Source organism: Rhinolophus sinicus, chromosome 3 (assembly GCF_057876585.1).
Source record: "Rhinolophus sinicus isolate RSI-liver-muscle chromosome 3, RSI-T2T, whole genome shotgun sequence".
Lineage (NCBI taxonomy): Eukaryota > Metazoa > Chordata > Mammalia > Chiroptera > Rhinolophidae > Rhinolophus > Rhinolophus sinicus.
The window spans coordinates 119,352,867-119,377,620 of NC_142503.1; the positions used below are offsets into that span (position 1 = coordinate 119,352,867).

Here is a 24,754-nt window from a genome sequence, read left to right on the forward strand (position 1 = left end):
GCCAGCTCCATCAACACCTACAGACAGCCTTGGGTAACCTGGCTTCAACACTCACTCATCTCTTCAGGACTGAGTTTTTCACTTCATCCGTTTTTTTTCCTTTACTTCTAAATCTTGCTATACTATATTCTTCTGACTCTGAAGAGCACAAAGGAAAGGTAAATTTTGGAAAAGTAGTTGGGCGAACCCAATTCTGTGTTCTCAATCACCCTCTCCCTGTTTCTAATTTTTAAGAGCCTCTGTCAAGGACACGTAAAGGGCATCGTAGAGAAATGTAGGGCCCTACAATCATAAACACATTTCCATATCCACCAGTCTGAAGCAACCCTCCATTAATAAAAAGTACCCTCAAATTGGCAAGTGTCACTTCAGACTTAAACTAGGAAATAATATTACTATAGTTGGTAGCTTTTGGATGCAAGTGTTTGCCTTTTCTTTCAGCTCAACTCATTCATATGTCTTCATTTTCTGGACAGCAGGCTTAATAGGTGACCCATCTGTGGCCTTAACTTTGAGATAGCACTGAAGTTTTCTCTATTTTTTTTTGGAGTTAGCCAGCCGACCTGCCTTACAACGTGACGGGCTGCATGCTGACCTAATCGATAACACAGCACAATCACGAGTTACTCAGCTTGTCTGCAGAAAGAAAATACATATTTAGTATAAAGAGAAGATACAAGCAATGGAACAGTTGGTTATACATTATAGCTGGTAATAAATGAAAATATCGAGTGCATTTTAAATGATTAATGTATGAAAACTGTCATCACGGACTGTGCATTAATCAAGAAAAAATGCACACTTCCCATACTGGTTGATGTGGCAGGTCCACTGTTCAGCTTTGATAATGTGCATAGTAATGCTTAGTATGACAATGAGTTGGGGAAGCTGAAAATTTAGAATGGTTGCAAGTTTGGTGTAGTATTTGGATTAGCATCTTAATCTGTGCCTTGTCAACCTCATCAGTACACAAGCTATGCATTTTGTTCCAAAACTAGCAAAAACATGGATGCCTCTTTTTCTTTTTTACTTTTTTTTTTTTTCAAATCAAGAATAGTGACCAAGGTACCTGCTTAAACAAATACTACCAGCATTCATTAGTTAGGATGGTTATATGTAAAAGAAATGATGCCAGATAGTAACAAATCCAAGAGAAGTTTATTATGAAAATGGCACCTGCGGATGAAAAAATTAAGTTACATAAAGACAACCATGTATGTGACATGTATGAGAATCTACAAAAGTATAAAAAGAACCCTGTTGTAAATGAAGTATGTACATTTCTGATTTGCAGCATTATCAATGGTCAATGAAAAAAAATGTTTCAAAATAAGCCAGGCACTCAGGAAGTTAGGTCCGGTTAGCTTCACACAAAACAAATGTACCATAGCTGTCGCTTTGTAACGTTTTAATTTTTTTTATATATATATGCTGTAGAGTTGGTAACACTGCTAAGATTTTTACGAACAGAATATCCCTTTCCCCGTTATTCAGCTACTTGGCACCAGTCTCCTCATAAAAGTTTTCATATATTTGTACAAGAAATAGTTAAAAACACAGACACAGTCTTCACAGGTAATGAAGTGTTTTTTTTTTTTTTTTCATTTTGTAATTTTAACACTATGGATTTAGACAGCAGCTGTGATTATCTGTTAGTTTAAATCACCAGAAATCATTTTGACACAACACAGAAACATTTATAAAAGAAAAAAAACAAAACAGCTGTCTAGCTGTTCTTTGTAGCTGATAGGTGCATTCCTTTGATTGTTCAATAGCTAGAGTAGAGCTTCCAAAATTAATCTTTAGATTTCGCAATTGGCCTTCTTCACCTTCTAAACCTACTTAAATCCTTCACGAAAGCTCACTATTAAAATTTGTGGCATTTAACTTCATTTTGTCATTATTCCACAGTGGTTTGTCCCAACTCGTGGAATTCAAGGTCCTAGAGGAATCCATTCAACACAGTGATACTCAAAAGACAGTTGAGTTACTATAGTAGCATTGCACGCATAAACAAATATATATGACAATTGTATATTCCATTATACCCTCCCCTTTTGTTTTTAAAAAGTGTTGGTTGACCTATGAAATAGTTTTCTGTCTCACTGGTAATTAATTGCTTTATATATTGCTCCATCAGCCAACCTGGAAGGAAACCAAAGAAAAGCACCCACTGCTTATAGGTAGAGCACAAGGGACTCTGGGAATGTTAACAACTGAGGCTATATGGCATCAATTTATTTAATATATCTGAGCATTATTCTTCAGTGCTTTATATGGCACTCCAGAAGAGTCACACCCAGAATTCCATGTGGGAAAAATGGCTCCTTTAACCTTGAGCTAGTTAAGAGTCTTTTTTATCTCTGAGAATGAAAAAGATTTGAAAGACGAGGGAAGGAGAGATGAGGAAGGAAAAGGGGAGAGGAGAAAGGGAGGGAAAGAAAGGAGAGATCGGGAGAATATACACCAGCAAAGCAACAGCAGGAATTTTAAAAAGTGAAACGGAAGGTTCACAGACAGAAGCAGCATAGGGGTGACATTACAGAGGAAGGCCACCACACAAAAAATCACTAACCCCCAAGAATCACTGATTCACTAAGACTGCAGGAATGGGACTGGACCACTCCAGACTAGAGATAGAGCACAGAGAAGACAAAGGACAAAACAACTACATTAGCTTAGTATATACTGCATATAGAAACACACATTGAAACTGCAATGGACGACAGCCAAGGACACGTACACACTGCACACATTACAGTTCTCACATCTGTTATTAGATGCCTTAACAAACAGCTGCCAAAAATGGAGTGGAAGAAGAATTTATACTTGACAGTCATTTGGAGTGTTTGACACTACACTGATTTCTGGCAACAAAGACAAAATAAGATATTTTTTTCTTTTTCTTCTTTTTTTTTTTTTTTGTCCTTAATGTGCAGTTTTCAGTTGCAGTTATCTGTTTGAAGCTTATTAACCCATTCTTTAGTTTTAAACCGTATTGGTTCCAACCTAGAAATAAGAAAAGCAAAAGGAAAAAAAATGCCATCAAATCAAATCAGTCCCCCAAAATACAACCTTCCTTTTTTAGCAAGCAATGAAAAACTTCAAAAACATGTTAAATATTTTTCCTTCTTTTACTCTGAAGTGTTACTGAAGTTGCAAAAATTAGCCTCAGTTAGACTGAGGGGAAAAAAAAAAAAGAAAAAGCTCAACAAAAGCAGTATGTACCTAAACTGCTCCTCAAATCAGTTTGATTGAGTTTTCAAAAAGCCCCTTTAAAAAAGGCTTTACTGACCCATTAAATTTAATGTGAGGCTATGTTTGTTAGTTGGGAGGTAAAAAATTTTAAGTCCTGCAGCAAATGTTAATGAGGGCTTTGTCTTAACTAACCAAGGAGACTGCAGCAACGGACTCCAGACCAGGACAGAACACATTTTTTTTTCCAAAACCAGCCCAGGAGCTGCATTTTGTATGAAGACATTACGGATTAATAAATGATAGCACCATGGTTTTAGAAATTAAGTTAATGTTTCAGTAATTAACATTTAGTCCAACTGTTTTTTTTTTTTTAAACATTCTAGTCACAGGCCAGAAATTAAGTTTAAGAACCCAAATTACTTTTATGTGCAAGTAAGAAAATCTTAAAATCTTAACCATAAAAAGAGAATTAAATTCTGCATAAAATTCTAAAATGCTATCCCCCTATTTTTAAAGGAATTAGGAACAAAAACAAAAACCACCCCATTTCATTTGACTTAGTCAAACAGGGCACATTGTTTATGCTTGTCTTTTTCAATCTTGATCATATCAAGATCTTTATGAAGAAAACCCAATGGTTGTCACTTGAGAAATCTCTTGACCACAAGACTGAGTATTCTATGGCAGAGGCATATACACATTAAAGACATCTTAATAAAGATGCAAAGAAAAGCAAAACAACCCAATACACATCTTAGAAGAAGACAAAATGGCAGGCAACTGGCCATCTGACCCTCTGAAGGCCAAAAATAAACATATCTTTACAGGAAAGAATAAGTCAAGTTAACGAAAGAGGGGATGGGATAGGGACGGTCCTGTTGAGAGAAGACGCTGACCTGCTCAAATTCAAAGTGCTAGAATTAAAGGTCTAAACGAAAACGCCGACGATGCCTCCGAGCGGAACCCGCCTGCGCTGGGCGCGCCTCAGTCCTCCTTGCGCTCCAGAGTCTGTGCCGCGTGGATGCCGTTACTGTAGACGGGGAAGGGCAGCGTGGAGAAGAGTCCCTCGGCCGTGGTGAACACGTTGCCGGCGGGCATCTGCGTCAGGCTGGCGGCGCTCACCGCGCCGCCGAACGGTCCCGACATGTTGAGCCGGTGCACGTGGTGGTAGAGCATCTCCATGGGCGTCTTGGGGTCGAGGCCGAAGCCGGGGCTGTTAACGTCCACGAAGTTAACAGCGTGCGCATTGGGCAGCAGGTTGCCCTGCATGGCCAGGGTCACCTCGGCGGGCGCATAGCGGATCGTGCCCGTGGTGTAGACCCTTTGCGCGGCTGTGCTGGTGGCCGCCAGGGTCCCGGTCACCCTGTGCACCAGCGGGAGCACGACATTGCCCGCCTGCAACCTCTGCAGCGTCTCCAGGTCCCCAGTGTACAGCAATGAGTTGGATGTGCTGGGGCCACCCCCACCGCTGCTGCCACCCCCGGGGTGCTTGTCCCGTGGGGACGCCGAGAGCGGGGGTGACAGAGGGTCGGAGGCCACCGGAGCCAAGGACGCGGTGGTGGAGGCGCTGAACTGAGTCTTGCGGGCGGCTGCGCCGTCGGCGCCGGGCGGGGTGAGCACAGAGTCAGGGATGGCCACGTGCAGCCCCCCGCTGCCCCCGCTGCCCTGCGGGGACGGGAAGTGCTCGGACGTGGGGGGCTTGGTCATGCTGTAGGGGGACTCGTTCCTGGAAATCTCCCGGTTGGGTGGGTAGTTCCAGATGCTGCTGTCGTTGTCGAAGTTGATGGGTTCCGAGATCTCCGTCTTGATCTTGAGCACCGAGGCACTGTTGGGGGAGGACAGCAGCCGCGGGGGCTCCACCAGGCCCGCATCCAAGCCGCCGGGGCTCGACGCGCTGGACAGGCGCCGGCGGCTGACACTGCCGCCCTTCTGCCGTTTCCGCCTCTTCTTGCGCTTCTGGTGCTTGCTGGACGCCTGCGCGCCCGCCTCGCCCGCGCTGTCTGAGTCCTTGGCGCTGTCGGACGTGAGCGACTCACAGTTCTGCAGCCGCAGGTCCGACTCACTCTCCACGTAGCGCTCGACCTTGATCTGCATCGGGCCCAGCGCCCCGAAGCTGTCCTCGCCCGCCTTGGAGTTCTCAAAGTCCGAGTGCTCGAAGCTGTCCTCGCTGTCGCGGCTGTCGGGGTTGCTGGAGCTGTGGCCGTCCTCGTTGCAGTTCATGTCGTTGTCGCACGTGTTGCCCGACTTCTTCCGGTCGGGTTCCGGGTCTTCGCTGTTCTCGGACTGGTTCCCCTTCTCGTCGGACTTGGAGTTTTCGTTGTCCTCTACTCGGGGCCAGCGGCCGGGGTGGCGGGGTAGGGGCGGAGAGAGGAGACAAAAGAGACACCACATTAGCAGGGCAAGACCCACCTCGCACTTGCTGGGAGGGGTTCTGTGGGGAGGGGGTGTCTTACCCCATCCTGAGCTTCCCGAGCACCTTGGTTATTTAAAGCCTGGGCTTTCTAGCTCTCGAGGACCTAGATTACAAATCATGTAACTAATTTGGCCTTCGCGTCCGTAGCAGAAGAGGTCGGGTTAGAAGAGGCGCAGGATTATTTTGCAGCTGTAAAATTCTGTGAGTTCTGTGCTCCCTGGCTCTATGTGTGTCTGTGAAGGGGGTTGGGGATTGGAGGAAAAGTAAATTTTTATATTAACTTTCCTGTGCTCCAAAGAACTACTCAAAGTCTACTCAAAAAACTAGAAATGGGAAAGCATGGATTTGTTCTGCAGAGATTCAAAAAAAAGAGTAACAGTCCAGCACCCTGAATCATCTACCAATGGCATTAAGTATCCACTTTAAAGGCTCGATTCCAGCTTGGTGAGGGTGTGAATATTTGGGGCGCAAAGCCCCAGTCTGCCTTGGAGCATCAGCACAGACAGCCCTGCTCTCTGCTTGTGGTGAAGAGGCCAGAGCTAGCTATGGGATTACAGCAGGGCTGACATTAAGCGGTTGCTAAATCAATCAACCTCTCTGTATGTTTGTGTACATACATACATTTATACACTACAATATACTTATATTTATATGTGTATAAATGTCACAACATACCTATGTATATGTATATACTTATATATATATACATGCAGATATATATTTATATACCACCATATACATGCATGTGTATTGTATGTATATATACACATATGTGTGTACATATGTATATGGTGGTATATAAGTATATATACATATATGTGTAGAGAGACTCACTAATAGCTCGATGTGACATATGTCTCTCCACAAAATCTGACCAGTTTCTGTGTTCTGGTGATGGCCCTTTGGCCATGGCCCACCCCTTGTGTTTGGAAAGGCAAGCCATAACTGCAGAACATGGAGAAGTAGCAATACCTGTAATACCTGAGGTGTCTTTAGAGTCTGATTCAGAGTCGGATGTCTCTGAGGATTCTGAAGTTTTCTCCGGCAGGTGGGGGAGCTGTGCGATATCCATTGGTGTGTCCTTGTACTCTGGATTACTGTGGAGGAGAGAGGCATTTATCAGGAGTGCAGACACCCATTCTGTATGGTTTGCTTTTGACCATCTTCTTCCCACTTCCGTGCCCCAAACTTTTGGAGTTTAGAGTTTAAAAGAACTAAACATGAAATCATTTCTCAGTTCATCACAGGACTTTTATAGAAGCTTGGGTTTTGTGTGCCAGGTACAGGTGCACACTGCTCCAGTGATTGAATATCCAAATGCTACAGGAAAGCCAATAAAAGGCTTTTACATAATCAAGTACCTCTGGGGGCCAAGGAACTGTGTTGCCTGAAATTCCCTCCCTCCCCCACTGTGTAACACCTGGGGGGGGGGAAGGGAGGATGAGAAGTACTCTTAGCAATCCACTCCCATACCTCCTGGCATGCCCTGTCTTCTCTTGGGCTCCTAATGAGTCCATGGCCTCGGTACCCCTTCTCTTGGCTCCTTGATGGAGCTTCTTAGTTGTTCAGATGGCTCCAAAGCTGTGGGGGGTGCGGGCAGAGCCCTTAGTGCATTAGATCTGACAGAGGCACAGGTGCACCTTGGGATGCATGGATTATGGGTACTGAACTGTCAACACACCCATTACAATCACATTTTTATCTGCTCATGTGGTGTACACCTGTGGCTTGTTAGCTGGGAATCTGATTGCAGTGGGGAGAGTCCCAGTGTGAAAGAGGCCCTAACAGAATGGATCTAACCCCATTCACACAAACATGCTTAATTTTTGTTCTATTTTTAATTCAGAGTCAAGCCTTTTCTGGAAGAGAGAGAGTGTTTGGTCAAGTTTAGTGAGCTGTGTTCTAGAAATGCCACTCGAAGTCCAGCCCAATGTATGAGCAGTATAGGTTACTGTCATTTGAAGGCACAAGGAAAGCCTCTTGCCTCAAAATGGAAAATGCTTCTTCTATCCTTCCATGATGGTTACACTAGATGATTACTGACTCATTTGCTAATCTCTAGTGGAATTCCTCTATTAAAGAGTCACTGTTTCAGTAACTACTCTAAAACTGCAAATGTTCCTGGGAGGGTTAATTCACTAAGATGGATTATCAGGCGTTTACTCCTTTAGTGTGAATGAGCTTCAGCAGCAGAGCTTTCTCTAGATAATCAGATGAGACTAATGGTGGGACGGTAGCGTTATCACTAACGCAGTCTCTTAAGAGTCTGTAATTCTACCAAGCATTGTGAGGGAATGGGAAGAAGACTGAGGAGCAATAATTTCTTAACAGGGAAGCACAAGCCTGGATGGAGCCCAGAAGTGAGGGACTTTGGGTAGGAAGAGGGAGCATGCAAATATTGCTCAGGGGAAGAACAAAAGACAAGAATGTGGAAAAGAAGAACAGATTTCAATAGTTACTGTTCTGCCAAGGCCAAGTCCTTCTCTTACTAGATCTCTAGCGTATAGAAATGATACCAATGAGTGGTAGACTTGGTGGAGTTTCCTCTGTTAAAGTCCATCTATATTAGCTTCCTTTGGTCCAGATGCCGTGGGGGGTTCACAAGTCACTTGTCGTCCAGCTTAGTCTTTTAGTATTGAACTCAGGGTAAGACTTCAGCTCAGCTGAAACAGGTCTAGCATGTCTGAGATTGAGGCTCTTGAGCCTGAAGACTGGTCTTTGGCACCACAACTGATTCCTTCCTCTCCTTATGGAATTACATGGACTAGAATCACCAAATGCTCATGAGCTTATACGATGGGGTCCTAAGCTAGACCAATAGTGTCCATCCAAAGTTGCATGGTTGCATGACTTGACTTCTCCTTACCCTTCTCACCCTCTCCACTTGGGGGCAGAATAGGAAGTCATGAGGCTGATGAGCAGTAAGCAAAGATCCAGATAGGAAGAAATCTCCCTGAATGGGAGTAACAATCATGTACATTGCATTAGTACCCCAGGCTACATCAGAATGGGAAACAGACATCGTCCCATCTATGGCGTCCCTGTTACCAATACTAATTCTTAATAATAATGGGTCTCCTTGGCACAACTCCATTTTTGCCTAGCAAAAGATGCCAGAGTACCTTATTCTATCTTCTCTTTGGCACGTAAGTGTTTATCACCTTCTGCATGACATACTGCCACTGTTCCATCACCTCTATGGAAAAGGACTCCTTGATATCAGAACCCATCTTGAACATACCACAAACACACGATTGCATGAAAATCAGGCCTTAGAGAAATCCACATAAATACACATACCTTTAGAGAGAATTAATGTAGAGTAGAAGAGGTCAAAAAAGGGAAAAGAAAGTAGATAAATGAAGCCTCTTTAAAGTGGTGCACATTAAAGCCCTCTCTAGAGCAATAATCATTAGTGTCTGATTGATATGCTATTGGTAGCAAGCACATTCATGCCTCCAAGTCATCACGAATGTGCGTGAACACACTCTGAAGGGTCAGTGTGCTGATGAGCCGTGATTGTCAGCATCTCAGCTCCATTTGGCTGTCTCAAAGAAAAATGGGATTCAAGTACTCCCTGTCTAGATTATCAGCCAAAGGGCAACAACTTCCATTCATAAGACCTATTGGAAGTTTTCCTACTAACACTTTGCTTGGTGGCTTTAGGCCAAGAGAAGCCAAAGAGTGGAATGACAGTGGTGGGAGGCAGCCAGGCTGAACATTTGGATAGCTTCATGACGGGATTGGTGGAGAACCTCCTGGAAAGCTCGCCCCCAAATGCAGACCACCCAGGCTGTTAGTCTTGGTTACTTTTTTGCTAGTTTGAATCCAAAGGCATAAAGTGAGGAAGGATTGAGAAATCGGTGTTGCACAGTAGAATTTAGGAAGCTGTTGAGCTTGGCCACATTTTTGGATGTAAATTTGAGGACATATTAAAACAGCTGTAAAACTAGCCTGAGATCACACAGCAGGCAAAAGACAATTGCCTTTTCTACTGATATTGTCTTGATTTTAGCAAAGCAGCTCACTTCGCTTACCAAACCCTATGTAATATACTGAAGGCTTCAACGGGTCGAATACAGGAGGACTCTAATGGACTCTGCCACTTCTTTTTCATCCCCCTTTGCTTAATTTTCACAAGTATTGGAGTGTGTATGTGCATGCGTGGGGAGAAGGAGGTGCGTTTGAAGGCTTCAGCTTTAGGCAAACATCTCTATTCTTTTAAAGGCCTGGACATTTGTGGGGAAACCAAAGCCACTTCTACAGAGCTGCCCGAACATTGACAGACCCAGAATTATTGAAAATGTTGTGCAGTCCCTTCCAACATAACTTTGATCTTTTCACATTTCTTTGAATCATGTGGCAAGAAAAGCAGAATTTCCACATAATTCCACACCAGATATTGTCAGAAGATAACATACCATGTCAGTTATTAACCATTGGGCTGCATACTTTATAACTGAGACAGAAATGAAAAAGAATTAGAAAATATACCTAAGAAGATAATTCACCCAGATGATGTTCTTCTCATTTGCGTTCTTGGCATTAATAGCTATTGTGGCACTAGACTGTATCCAAATATAGCCTCCGTTCTTCTGCATCCAGCGATAGTACTTTGTCACACACTGGCCCTTATTCAGCACTGGGGGGAAAAACAAACAAAACAGAAGGCACTATGTATTACTACTGGGGCCAGATGATTGTCATCTCCGCAAAACCTCAAGCTTACAAAGGGGAGGTCCCGCATCAAGCTGGGGTGCCCCTCTGTATGTGTAATGCAGAATGCCATTAGTAGGACAAATAAAAACAACAATGCAGTGGAGTGGCAGCTCCTGAGCCAGCAAGGGTTACGAGCATTTGTTGCACTTTGTTCCACTTTGGGCAGCCATGGTGTGAAAGAAAGAATAAAGCGACGACAAATCTTTTTGGCTCACAGAACACCTAATGCAGTGTGGATACTGTCAATGGGTTTGACGTCAGACGATAACAAAGGCAAATTTGTATGTGATTTATTCATAGCTTCGAGGTAGACCTCTTTGAGATTCTGGATATTTGAATGGTTCTGAAGATGCTTTACCCCTCTGTCTTTGATCGTTCACCTCAGTGCGAGCAATATCAACCAGAGTCTTTATGCATCTGTTCCTTTTGATCTTGTGTAACAGAATTTATAGTCCATGTATGAACTAAATTTACATTGGTCAGTCAGGGAAAATTCTGGTGAGACTTTACAGAATGTTGGAACAAAATAAATTCCCCAACCAAATCAGAGGGAAACACTGGCCTAAGGGAGGCACAGAATTGACTTGGCTGGAGCCAAACAGAGTGACAGCTCCACACAGACTCTGAAATATGGCCCCAAATGAAGGAACAAGTAAAAACAATCAGTAATGTGAAACGGTGCCATTAAATACCCACTGAAAGCGGGCTTTAAAATGCAGATGTTAAAAATGATACTTTAACCAAAATCTTGCCAAGTCGAAATTGATTTGATTTGTATCTGGGTACTCCTGAGCTAGTAAAAGGGGGAAGTGCAGTAAATCGTCCCCTGAAATAAAGTGCTAAGGATGGGAATGGTTTAAAAGGATGCTGGAAACGTGCAAAACCTGCTGTGACTACTTGGATACGGATGGCAGCAGAGCGCCAGCTGGCTGACCACTAGAGGGCAGTGTGCACTCGTCCACGTCTCCCACTTTTGGCATGTCCTTGTCTCCGTCTGCTAAAATGAAAAACCTCTAACTGCTGTAATAAATTTGGCTAAATTAGCTGCTAAATGGTTATCTCAAGTAATATGTATTTGCATTAATCATCTTGCTCTAAACCAGAACAAGCCAGAGTCCTAAAGACGTAGTAAATTCATATTGTCCATTTAATTACGGCTAATAAGTGCTTCATATACAATAGTTTCATGAAGTACATTTTGATTTTTTTGGGGGGGAGGGGGGAGTGGATGAGTAAAGGGAAGTCACTTTGGAAAAGAGCTGTGTTTAAGGCTATTGAAGATCTTCCCGTCATGTCTGAGTCACTCTTCCTGCCTCCGAAAGTGATCAAAACTCAAACCTCCACATATTATATCCATAAACATGGAAACTTTGATGCTTTTTCTCCTGTTCCTCCCTTTTTCTCACAATACACTAAATGATGGTTGTAAAATTGAATAATTATGTCTGAACAGTTGCTTGAAAAAGGCTCGCATTGATGAGTGCTTCAAGTTGTGGCAAGTTCTATTCTGAAACTATTCAGCAGTTTAGGGTATTTTTAAGGCCCGGAACTGTCATCTTCACTCGGTGGCAGGGCTCCACAGGTAGCATTGTACTCTCCTTTTGTAGGCAATTGTAAGTTCTGCCATTCTGCATGCATGGCTTCCCAGGGTACAAAACTGCGTGGTGAAGCTGAAAGCAGTAAAATACTAACTCTGCCATACAGCTCTTCTGTCAAATCATTGTTGCATGCAGCAAGATGTGCTTTTATTCAAATCCTCTCAACCTGGTTAACTATTAATAGAGGAACGATAGGTTATGAAATTCTGCCCACTATTTTCACAGAGGAAACTTAGAGCTCCCAGTCAGTGATTGCTGTATAAGTCTATTGGCTGTGTATCTGGAATAAGGAATAATTTCAAATGATTCTAGTCATTTAAGAAAGGCAGAGAGACTAAGAAGCCCCTTTTTCGAAGCCCATGAAGAAAACACTGAGATGGTAGGCCCGATAGAAAGGATCAAAGTGAGAAAGAAATGATAGTCAATTTAGAATGTGCAGAATCAACATAAAAATCATCCCCTCTTCCTAATACGTCCTCTTGCTTAAGTAAAGAAACAAACAAAAATCTCAATTCTGAAATGCATAGCCAGCAAACATCTGCCTTTCTGGTGGGATCCACGTCAGTGCTATGAAGGGGCTGAAAGGCTTATTTGCTAAAAGACATTATGGTGTCATCTTTTTGAGTTGAGGCAGTACGACTCAGGGTCTGATTAAACGCATTTGTGTTTCCTGGGAAGATAAATACAAATGTAGAAGGGCCATGAATACATTAATACAGCCTTCTTTATCACCCAGGCCAAAGGCCATCTAGAGAAGACAGGAGACCTAATGAAAGAGAGTCAGACCAGGTACATTTTGATGTGAGGAAGTGGTTGTGAAAGACTGACAAGGAAGGGAACCCATAAGGGTTTTTTTGGGGGGAGTCAGGAGCAACTTGAGTGCTTTAAGTTACTGTGGTGAAGGCCACAAAATAGATCTGGGAGCCCGTCGTTGGTCAGCTGAAGGAAAGTTTGATCTAATTCAATTAATTTGCCCTGGGCCAGCCTGACAAACAGAATTCTTAAAAGGTAAACATTCTAGTGTGGTCTTAGATCAGGACTGTTTCCTGAGGATTAGTGTTTTCTGAACGAGACCCCCATGTGTCTGTGTGAACCTACACAACTTGAGATGAGGCACTGAACTCCCACAATGGCATAAAAATGATGACCAAAATATTGCCCCACTTACTTTGGTTTTGCAGGAGGTCCCATAAAAGAGGTCATGAGGGAATTTTGCTTCTTTTAAAATGAACATAATTTTTTTCTTGGAGCTCCAGAATATAAACTTATGATTTTGGGATGAAGTTTCTTTCTTTCTTTTTCTTTTCTTTTTTTTTAAAAATATATCATACTAGCAAATCAGTTGGATCATTCCAGCTGTGCCAGAGGCAGGATCTGACAGCTTTTCCTGAGCTCATGTGGTCCTAATCAGCTCAAGAAGAAAAGCCACCTTGGTGCCAGTTTGAAAGAGATTTTCAGTTTGTAATAATTTAGACAACTTGACAAACACAAAAACTTTTTTGATTCTTTTTTAATCCAGTGGCTGTTGTTTTTATTTTTGACATTTAGCTTAAGATTGAGAGAAATGAGAGGATGTTTGTGTCAGTCTATTTCATAAAACCCTTTTTGTGCGGAAAAGCAACAATTAGCATGATATAAATCACTTGTTGTGGAAGTCCTTAAAAAAAAATTTAATTGTCCCTTGAAAAGAGATAGATACTCATTAAACCAATGAGCCCAGGAGTAAATTTGTAACAATGTGCTCAAACGATAGAGAGGAAGCAGAGAGAAAGGACATATATACGGGGGTCATCTTTTTAATCTTATGCCATGATGTGGTCAGAGTACTTCTAACACATAACCTGGCACCTTCTTTTTGGTTTATTCCGAACTGTACTTTTTGCTTTCCAAAATTTTTGGTAGCACAGCCTGTGTGTCCCCCACTGAATTCACTCACTGATCACATCATACCATGTCTAGAATTATGTTTTTTAAATTGTGCTACAGGAATTAGTTTTTATTTAAGGATCCCAAAAACATTTAAATGGCTTTTGCTTAGGCTTTGTCGTGCAAACGTGAATATGTAGGGAGGAAGAGTACATTTTTCCCCGGTTCACTTACAGTCTCAAATCGTCTCAGGTGTATTGTGACTACCTCTGCTACCTCACAAAACGTGTTCCTTTGAACTCTGAAGTCTAAGGTGCAACCAGTTGCTTTTGGCTGCCATGGCTCTGAGGAAAACCATGAAGCTGTCATCAGTAGCATTCTATCTTCCAAGCTAAAGGTGCCTCTGAGTTACAAACTGTGCTCTTCAGAGGACAGAGGTGAGCCCACTGTGAAAAGAATATATTAGAGACAACGAACCTTAGGTCCTCCTGGTTGAACTGTTCCAGCCCGGCTCATTTGACAATTTTTGGCGATTAGCATCAAAACATCACCTACCCCTAACTGTGAAGGGAGTGGCAAATACAGTTCAATCAAAAGAAAACTGCAGGGAGCGTACATTTTAGATAGGACACGTGGTGTTTTACATCAAATGCACCCCCCCACCCCCAAATACTGGATGCTCAATTTTATTGACTATATTTTTAAAATGTCACCTGGTCTCTTGGTTTGAGCTTACTGGTAGGGATACCAGAAATGCACTGCTTGGAGACAAAAATAACTGTCCCCCAAATCTGATAACCCCTTTTGCTGAAGCCCACATCCATGGCTCTACAGTTACCAACAGAGGCATTTCAGTTTTCTTTGGGAAAACTTTGTCCAGAGAGAGGGACTGGTGACTGAAAGGACATAAAGGAAGCCTGTGTCTGTGGCAAGAACATCATTCTGTTAGTAAATCAAAACAAATCAGTCCAAGTTTGCCTTCAGAAATATGGAGAATAAAAGAGAACATGGTCCCTTCCTGTTGGGCTGTTCGACAAAATCAAAGCCAAAGACTCTAAATAGTGAGTTACTTGTGTCTTAAAAAGAAGGAAGCAGTCTAATTCAGTTTGAAGAGGAGATGAAGAACACGGTATCAAAAGCGGTCTTTTAGCAAAGTGTCTCACAAAAGGACATTTTAGTAGTTTGCATATGCATTAAAAAGCTGCAATACTTGGTGTATTCAGGTAAGTATAGAATAAATAGGAAATGGTGAGATCATCAGAGATTTCACACTTCACATTCACACAGCTGAACAAAGAGCTTCATTATTGCCATGGCGACACAAGGACGCACCTGCAGGACCATTCACCCCTCCTTGATGTACCTTCATCAATGGCTGCAGAGAATGGAGAGCAGACGCCTTGTGCTAGAAACTCAAAAATTCATTTTGAATTCACTAAAGTGAAGTGTGTGTGTGTGTGTGTGTGTGTGTGTGTAAGGGGTGTATGCGAAAATCACACTTTCTACTTAATACCACAGTTGGGTGCTTAGCTGTAGCCACTGCTTCTATTTCTACATTCACAAAACTGGCAGATGAAACATGAAAAAGAATACTGACTCTTTAATCTCTGCTTTTCCACCTAAGGCCCAAGGCAGGCTGACAGGGAACTTCATTCTGGAAACAGAGCTTTTTTTTTTTTTTTTTTTTTTTTTTAATTCTGGATTACTTTCTCTTCTGCTTTTGAAAACTGCGGGCTTATAGGGGAGTGAACCTGACATAGACTTAAAACAAGAACAAGTTTCTTTATCTAAAAAGTTACAGTCCTTGATGCTTCCAGGAAGGTCATTTTCAAAACCCACAGGAGAAACAGCATTAGAGCCAGCAACTGTGCATTAAGTGCTTTATTTACTTGCAATGGAGACAGTTTTTCATTTAGAATTGCTCATAGGATCAACCACGGCTTTGATGCTATGCAGACTTTCCTATAGATTTTGCAATTAGTGAGCTAGATGTCTTAAATAGCAGGCATCCACAAATTGGTTTTTAGTTTTTTTTGCAAATCTATGTACTGAGCAATATTTGGTAAAGTTTAATGATATTTGATACTTAATCTGAGTTACGAGCTTAAGGACAGAAGACCTGTGGATGTTCTGTGAATGACTATGCATCATCTATGGATTTTCCCCCTAATACGCTAATGACAGGCCCTGCTTGAATTGCTATCTGTGTGATTTATAACCTCAGAAGAGGTTTTTTCCTATACCCCAGCCAACTGATAGATTTTTATTAACTGTTAATACTGCATCATGCAGAAAACTTTTCATTGATTTAGAACATGTCAATTTGTTAAGTTTAAAAAATAAATTTCTCTTTTCTTCACGATAATGCACTGAATTGGAGACCAAAGCTTTTAAACACTGATGGTATCACGTTCTAGGATAGGAAGGATCAAAGTAATTGTTGGCATGAGTGACATCTGAGATCTCAGATATTTTTTCAAGCTGTTTTCAGTTCAACCAGGGAACTTCACCACCACTCATCCCTGCCCTTCTCGCCCTAAAATAGTTAAGGACAGAGGATTGTTTAGTCCCACGCCTACTTTTTTCTGCAGGGATCTTCTATATAAATGAGAGCAGTGAACTCTACAGCATGGAATTAAGGAAGAGTTATGGCTAGGAAATGAGGGAAATGGTGGATTTATTCCCTCATTCACTAAATATTTTTCTGAGTGCCTGCACTGTACCAGGCACTAGGGGATAGCTAAGTGAGCAGAATCTGTGGTGGGCCTTTCTTCCTATAGCCATCTCAATTAGTCAAAGTAATTCCATTTCCCTTGCCAGTGACTGGTTTAAGTTTGGAATATGATGAAGTACTGGACAATGAGACTCAAGGGAAGTGTCTCTACTGTGAGATACTGTTGGAAAAGTTTCTTTCATTCTGAAACAGGATTTGCTTCTATTTGCCGTTGAATGGGAGACAGATGCTTATGGGTCCTCTTTACTAATAAATTTATAACTGTGATAACTGTGATGGAAAGTGATATGTAGGCCTAGGAAAGCACAGGGTTTCTGATTTAGCCTGGGTGAGTTCTTTTCCTCCCTTTAAAAGTGAAGACTAATGGAGTCTCGGGGATTTTAAGGCGGGATGTAGGGTGAACTAAAAACAGGCAAAAGGGGTGAGGTGGATCTTATACTCAGATTTATTGTTATGTCCTGGGGGGACCCTGTGTTTCTGGCTGCAGTCTTTTCATTAAGTCCACTAACCATCTTTAACAAGAAACATATAAGTGGTGAGGCTGAGGCATACAAACATTAGTGTACTGTAAAAGCAGTAATATTTAAAGGAGCCCAGAGAAATTCCATCGGTTCACCTGTTCTTTAGATTTTCAGAAATCCAAGTAATTTGTTGTGAAAACATTATAGATTCTTCCACGTAGCAGTCATTGTTGACTGTCCACTGAACAGCTCTTCTCCCACTTCTTTCTGGTTACCAGATCTCTAACCTGGGGTTTTACGTTTGATGCTCTCCTTCCAAGTCCCCGGGAAACACCTTCATTGTTTAAACCAGTCATGGTAACGCCACCCCTTGCCGGTGTGTGGCTTAGGCTTGGGCATTTCATGAAACGCCGAATAATGTCTCTTTCTACTGGAGGCTGCATGGGAATATTTTCTTTCCAAAATGAACACAAATAGCAACTGACCCTTTCTTGACTTTGGATAGTGCATTGTTTGGAACTGATGGTTGATGGTGCTTTCGCTGTCTTTTGATCATGAAGAGAAAGTTCAGACAATTACAGAGAAAGTATAAGTCATTCTTACTTGGGTTTTCTGTTATTTGTAACTACATGCATTCTAGCTGATATGCCCCACCAAAAATTCTAGGAAGCCAGAGAGGACGTGAGAGTTCATAAAAAAAAGGTTCTAATAATCTGATTTGGGTTCAGTATATCAGCATGGCTTCTACTGAGCAAACCAAGAGGGGCAGCAAGTTCTAGATTTTGCTCTTAAAGGGGAAGGCTTTAGGGAAAAGCTCTCCAGGAAACAAAGGATATTAATATGTTTGAGCCTATAGAAAAAATATTGATAAACATGTAGCAGCGATATTGGAAGAGTACATAGTAATTGTATTGAATACAGATAAAACTAGGTGAGTGAAAAATGAGGCAGTTATTAACTCCAGGAGAAATAATAGACACAGTTATAGTTCACTCTTTTGCCTACAGTATTTACAAGTCATGATAATGTAGACATTGGCTCTTTAACCCAAAACTATAACATTATTTTAGCATCAGAGATGCGTACATCTGTGAGATAGAGTACAGAAGAGTTAAGGCTTCTCATAGGATTGGGAGTCAACCAATAATGTTTAAATGGATAAATGAAGAAATAGAAGACTATATGTGTGTGTGTGTGTGTGTGTGTGTATATATATATATATATATATATATATATATATATATACACATATATATATATATATATATATGTGTGTGTGTGTATATATATATATATATATATATATTTCCCCATGGGATGTAAAGTATAGCATAGGGAATATAGTCAATGGTATTGTAACAACTTTATACAATGTCTGAGGGGTAGTAGATTGCAGGGGGACGATTATCACTTTGTGAGGGATATCAATATCTAACTATCATGTTGCTTTGTACACCTGAAACTAATAAAAAGAAAGCAAGAGGAAGGGAGGGAGGGAGGGAGGGAGGGAGGGAGGGAGGGAGGGAGGAAGGAAGGAAGGAAGGAAGGAAGGAAGGAAGGAAGGAAGGAAGGAAGAATGATATAGGTTAATCCCAGAGAAGGAAAAATAGAAAAGTTGAGGATGATTGCCTATGGGGACATAGAATAGAGAGGGATGCAGCAGAAGAATGTTGTTTTTCCACTATAAGCCTTTAATATTATTTTACTTCATAAACTATATTCATGTATTACCTTGTTAAAAATAAAATCAGTTAAAAATACAAAAAAAAAATAATAATCTGATTCTTAGTTAACCCTATATTTATGGAAAAAAACATTGTATGCTAAAGACATACACAAATTAAATCATATGCTGCTCATTTGTGTAAAAATGTTTGAGGTTTTTTGAGATGTGCAGGGTGTCATTAAATCAAAGTTTTAAGGGAAGTGTTTTTTAAATATATTGTTTATACAATATTAAGAATATGATGCCATTATAGGAAGTAATGAAATTGATTTTAGGATAATTGATTTAGGTTAAAATGGATGATTTAGAAGTATTTTTTTTCTGATCATGCTTTATAAGAGCAATGTATTATTTTCTCTTAAATATCAGGTGTATTTTTTTTTTTTTTTTGAAATAATAAAAGCAGCTACTAATTGAAATAGTTATAAGAAAAAAACCCAAGAATCCGTGTTAGAATTGTATAAGGATATCAGTCAAATCGAACTTCTGGCTTATTCTGAGCAGAGAGAAAAGAGCATGTGTAGGTTTATTTTGTGCCCTTTTCTAAGCTCTTCTAAGTCTGGAATGTCCTTAACAACCCCATTCACACTCTCCTATCTCCTGCCATCTTGGCTTCCTGCCATCTTTCCAGGTCCTGGGAAAATGTGCCTCCTAAGGGGCTTCTCCATCCTTCCTTGGTTATCCCCACCTCTGGCGTTTCTGTATTTTGTTTATACATTTTAATAGTCCTTGTTTTATGCCGCCTTTTCAAAATTGGCTGTTTTCATGCTCTGTTTTCTACTAGTATGTAAGCTTCTTGAAGGTAGAGACCAGATCTTAGTTATTTTTGGAAACTTAAAGCAATACCACAAAGCTTGGTATACAGTAAGTACTCACCAATGTTAGATGAGCTTGAACAGGAAATTGGAACAGGAATGTTCACACATGTAATCAAGTACATAGGAAGATATCAACTAGGGGAAAAAAAAACTAAAGACCTCCTTTTGCTTACAAGTTGACTGTTACTGCTATTTATGCTCTATTAACTTTATCTGCTGATACTCAAAACTTTACATCTTTGTAAAGAAGTCAATCTCTTTATCAAGTTCATTTGAACCTGCTTGAGATACCCTCAGAGCCAATTCACTACTAATATTTTACTACCACTAATATGAGTACATTCATCTAATTGGAAAGGAAAATACAGTCCTTTAAGATCCTTAGTTGATTTGTATTTATTTTTACTCTATATAAAATAATGCCTTCTAAATACTAGCATAGTCAGTACTTCTCAAGCTTTAACAAGTCAACTAGGGATCTTATTAACTGGAGATTCTGATCCAGTAAGCCTGAAATTCTCCATTTCTGGAATACACTGGAGCAGGGAAACTCAGCTGGTGGTGAGGTCCTTGCTGGTCTCTGTTCTCTGTGTTTGCCTGTCCTTGGACTTGAAAAGGTGAAATCAGCATTTGCCTTTCCTCCTCCAAGCCCCCTCAAAAAAGACATAAAATAATACTAATGCATTCCTGCATAAAAACCTTTATTTTATCTCTGTGTGATAGTCTTTTTAGTTAGTGGACAGGCACACGATTTGGGCTGACTTGGCTTTTGAAAAAAGTCAGACGTGGTAACTATTACATGCATTTCCTTTCATGGGAATTCTCATATTCATATGGAAGAAGAGGAAAAAAACCTCATTTGCTTTGGGAAAGAAATCCCGCCAATGATTAGGTTGCAGCTAAATCTCTGAAGATAGCCCTGAAAAAGGATAAGATCAGAAGAATAGAAGAGAGTCCCCTGTACTAGCTGCATTTAAGCCCACCCATCAAACTTGATACCTTCCCTTCTCCCTTCATTCTCAGCTTCCTTTACTGAGTGCAATGGCTGCATATCCAAATCAACAATTAAATTCCCCTTTTGTTTGTGTGGCAGATGACAAATGCATGGAGGACATCTTGTGTTTCCTAGGCAGGCAGGGCACTTACTTTGATTGATGCTCCGTTGTAGAAAAAAATGAGCTGGGAAGGAATTGCAATGGAGGGCCTGCAGACTGGAAGGGGATATACTAATTAGTCCTGCATTAAGCAGTCAGCTTGCATTGGCGATGAGACGCCTCCAGGAGGAAAGTGTAGGGGTTATTGATACAAAACAGCATGGAATGCATTATGCCAGGTAGCTGTGTATTAGTTTTATTAGGAAGTATAGAATTTAGTAATTAAGAAATAAACACTTAGGCTACTGCTTTTTTTTTTTTTTTTTTTAACATCCTCCAACTGTACTGGGCTGACCATGCTTTTTAAATCTACATGACATTATAGACAAGCTGGACGTCCTTCTCTCTTTCTTTCTTTCTTTCTTTTTTTTTTAAAATTTATTTTTAAAATTTATTGGGGTGACAATTGTTAGTAAAATTACATAGATTTCAGGTGTACAATTCTGTATTACATCATCTATAAATCCCACTGTGTGTTCACCACCCAGAGTCAGTTCTCCTTCCATCACCATATATTTGATCCCCCTTACCCTCATCTCCCACCCCCCACCCCCCTTACCCTCTGGTAACCACTGAACTATTGTCTGTGTCTATGAGTTTCTGTTTCTCATTTGTTTGTCTTGTTCTTTTGTTGTTTTTGGTTTATATACCACATATCAGTGAAATCACATGGTTCTCTGCTTTCTGAAATAGGTCTTCCAGAGTTTCCTTATCCTGCATGGTTCGAGGAAGGGAAAACTGCTACCCCTTCTATCCTCTCTGGCTTCTTTTTTCTAAAGTCCTACAGCTCCAGAGCCTGGAGCCTTGCTGGTGAAGCACAACTTTATAAAGGGAAAGGAAGTTTTCCCTCAGGCCACTTTGTCCAGGTTTTGGAGAGTTGTTGCTGATTTGACCAGCGAAGAACCCTAAGGGTATCTCAAGACAAACTCAGCATCTTCTGCAGACAAAAGACTGGATTAAAAGGGACTAAAGAGAAATGCAGAGAATGTTTCTGTTTGGTTTAGCATTTGCGGTTTGCCCTTCTATTTTTCAGGCTACAAGCAGATGGTTGCGCTGCTCCATTCATATTCAAGAGGGACACAGATGCTCTAGGTAACATGACTCTAGGGAGACATGACTGGTCATCTTGAGGTCAGTACCTCCTGAGCAATGGAAAACTGGAAGATGACAGGCAAAGATGTTCAAATAATTACTAATACAAGTGGCTTCAAATTCAAATCTCGACTTGTTGATTTGGTCAATTTGGCCTGAAGAATTAATGAAATTGGGTACAATGACTCCAGTGAGGTGACTTAATGAAAAACAATCACAGAGGTTTTTGCTCACAGTGTGAAAAAAGAGGACCCCAAACTCCCTTGGTTTTAGAATACCAGTATAATTTCACTAACCCACCATGTTAGTACAGACAATGTGATTCTTTATGTTGAAACCCAGTGAACAACCAAGGGTCTTGTGCTAACCTAATAGGAGAATAGACAGTCCCAAGTTCTTGGTTCAATTTATCAAAGTTGTCAAACGCTGGTGCATCTAAGATTCCTTTTACTTTTCTTATTCTGGAGACAAGTTCATCTAAGGATTTGCAGATGCCTATGCTATGAAAAAGATATGTGATAAAGATAGCATTTTGAGTTATCAAGGACTATTGAGTCTTCTTTTTTTTTTTTAAAGTTTATCCATACACTGAAGCACAAGACAGATATCAAAGTATCAGAAATATTATCAGATGACTAAAAACTGTCTTTCATGGACAGAACCAGGAATTGTGCCAATAGCTCTAGGAAGAAAAGCTAAATAGTTAATGTGGTTTATTTTTTAACCATCCCTTTGTTTTAGAATTCTATCTTATTCTTGAGCTGATGCTATGTCACCATGACCTTCTCCTGCCAAGAAGGCACAGTTGAGGCATCCTTCAGTAATAGCCTAGGGCTTTGGACAAGCAAGATGCTGTGCTGGCTTTTTGCCTGTTCTTCCAATGTTTACACAACCAAGACTTATTACATGCTCTGTCATTTTGTTACTGGGCTGGCTGTGGTTGGAGAATTAGGTAAACATGGGGCATTCCATCACACAATTTTAGACTCAATCTTACTTTATAATGATGTTAATGTTTATTGTACAAAGCAAGGTGCATTTGTATATTTTAGCATTTTATTTCAGTCACAGAATGCAAAAACTGACATTGGATCAGTTTGATTTTGCGTGTGTGTGTGTGTGTGTGTGTGTGTGTGATTGAAGATATTAAGCACTACAAGAATGTTGAAATTTCAATCTGATTAGGATCAAAATTCTTCAGGATCAAAACACTCCTTTTCCTCCCCCTACAGTTTTACTAATTGTGTGCTACTTGACATTGTGGAGTTATTCCGCAGCGTGATAGCTAAATATGTGAAGTGTATTTTACTGTGCAGAATTATCAGCTCATTCTATTTGTTTTTCATGTGTTTAAGGTTATTAAAAGAACTTAAAATTAGAAGTCATGTGTGTGAGTTGAAAGAGTGAACTCAATCATTGTTAGCAGGCTAAATCACAAAGCAATAGCCAGTATGTCAATATCAAGTAATGAAAAAAATCACAGAATTTGAAAGCAGACCTTCTCTGTTTATTAGCTGGCAAGATACCAGGAAAATTAGGAGACTAGCACAATAGTGAATGGAGGAGTTGTTTATTTTCAGCACTCTCAAATTATTCTGGTTACCGAAAACGAGATAAAAGTAGATCGGGAAGAATGGCATCAAACATATTTTGTTGGAGACCTTTGCTTTATGGGAAGAAATAAACTGCCCTAGCTCACTGTTCCCGAGGAATTGTGTTTCTTCAAGCTGTAAATCAAATCTCAGAGAGATAGCATGATGTTTTCCAAATAATAACTGAGGATGACAGACAAAGTTCTTTTCGTCAGCATCAGGTTTCTGAATTTAGACCTCAGTTAATAGTCCCAGATGAAAAAGCACCCCTCTCTCCCCACACACAGGGTCTATGACAATGTCCTACAAACCATAAATTCATTTTTAAAGTCTGGATCTCTGGCATATATTGGTCCAAAAATATATTCATAGTTTCCTCTAAAGATTCTGATTTTTCTCAATTTTCTCTAAATTCCCAGCTACAAAGAACCTGATGTTTCTTGTCGGGGAACAGCATCATTTTTCCCCCCAATTAATTGAAGAGCCATCTGCTGCTATGATACACAACACCCATTCGTTCAAAGCAACAAGTGTGTCCCCTACATCCCTGGTGTACAATACCAAGCACACACTCCATGCTAGAACCTGTCAGAGAGCAGCCTTGCAGGCAGGCTTTTCCCAGAGACAGGACATATATAAAATCTGACACTGAACTTGGCCCCATGTCATTGTTGCTAATGCAGGGTTAAAAACACAGTACAAGATGCTCCCACTTTGAGACTTTGGCTAGCTTACTACTGTCTCTCTATTATGCTTTTGAAGATCTGGGTTTAAAATGAGCAAACAACTGCAAAAGAAAGGCCTGAAACAGCTCTCCTCAGCCATGGCCAGAAAGGAGAGCTTTCTGGAGAGGAAGAAAATGCAAAGGCCATCTGGCTGGTTTTACTGCATAAAAGCTTCAACTTCAAGCTGTATCATCTCATGTATGGCATGCTGCATGTATTTAAAACTAGAGTTTAGAACCTTCTAGGAATATAGCTGGTAGGGCCCTCATCGTTTAGGAAGAGTCTAAGGAATAGTCATAGAAAGGACCTCTGGTTGGAAGAAGGCAGCCCCTTCCTAAGAGGTCCGCAAGATCTGGGCCTCTCGCCTTATGAGACTGTCAAACCCCTCGCATACATGGTATGAAGAGACCAGCTGAGTCTGATGAGGAAAAATTGCTTGAGGATGCTGGTGTGCCAGTTACTGCTTGGGCCCAGCCAGAACACTGCTAGTTCTGCTTTGCCTACATGCCACAAAATGTACCTTGGAGGTCAGCCTGCAGGTCAGGTGCTGGGAAACAGACTCAAAGAGTTGAGATTAGTTTTTCTCTCTCTGGATTTGAGAGATGGAGGTACCTGTTCCTCTGAATAACCCTCTTTCCAGAATACAGTGAGACGACAA

General features: G+C 40.9%; 1 protein-coding gene across 16 annotated transcripts in view; it reads right to left on the bottom strand.

Moving 5' to 3' along the window:
• Positions 1 to 1,139: 1,139 nt before the first annotated feature.
• The window catches only part of NPAS3 (neuronal PAS domain protein 3), an 850,141-nt gene continuing 826,526 nt past the window's right edge, over positions 1,140 to 24,754 (bottom strand). For 12 of the 16 annotated variants that reach the window (XM_019754550.3, XM_019754551.3, XM_088796882.1 and 9 more), the window contains 3 exons: positions 10,106 to 10,253; positions 6,584 to 6,708; positions 1,140 to 5,522 (listed from right to left, as the gene is read on the bottom strand). In XM_019754550.3, the coding sequence (XP_019610109.1) occupies positions 4,183 to 5,522; positions 6,584 to 6,708; positions 10,106 to 10,253 (1,613 nt within the window). In that variant the 3' untranslated portion in view covers positions 1,140 to 4,182. The remainder of the gene's footprint in view (positions 5,523 to 6,583; positions 6,709 to 10,105; positions 10,254 to 24,754) is intronic. The other 4 variants (XM_074328134.2, XM_019754555.3, XM_019754557.3 and 1 more) reach the window with 1 other exon arrangement.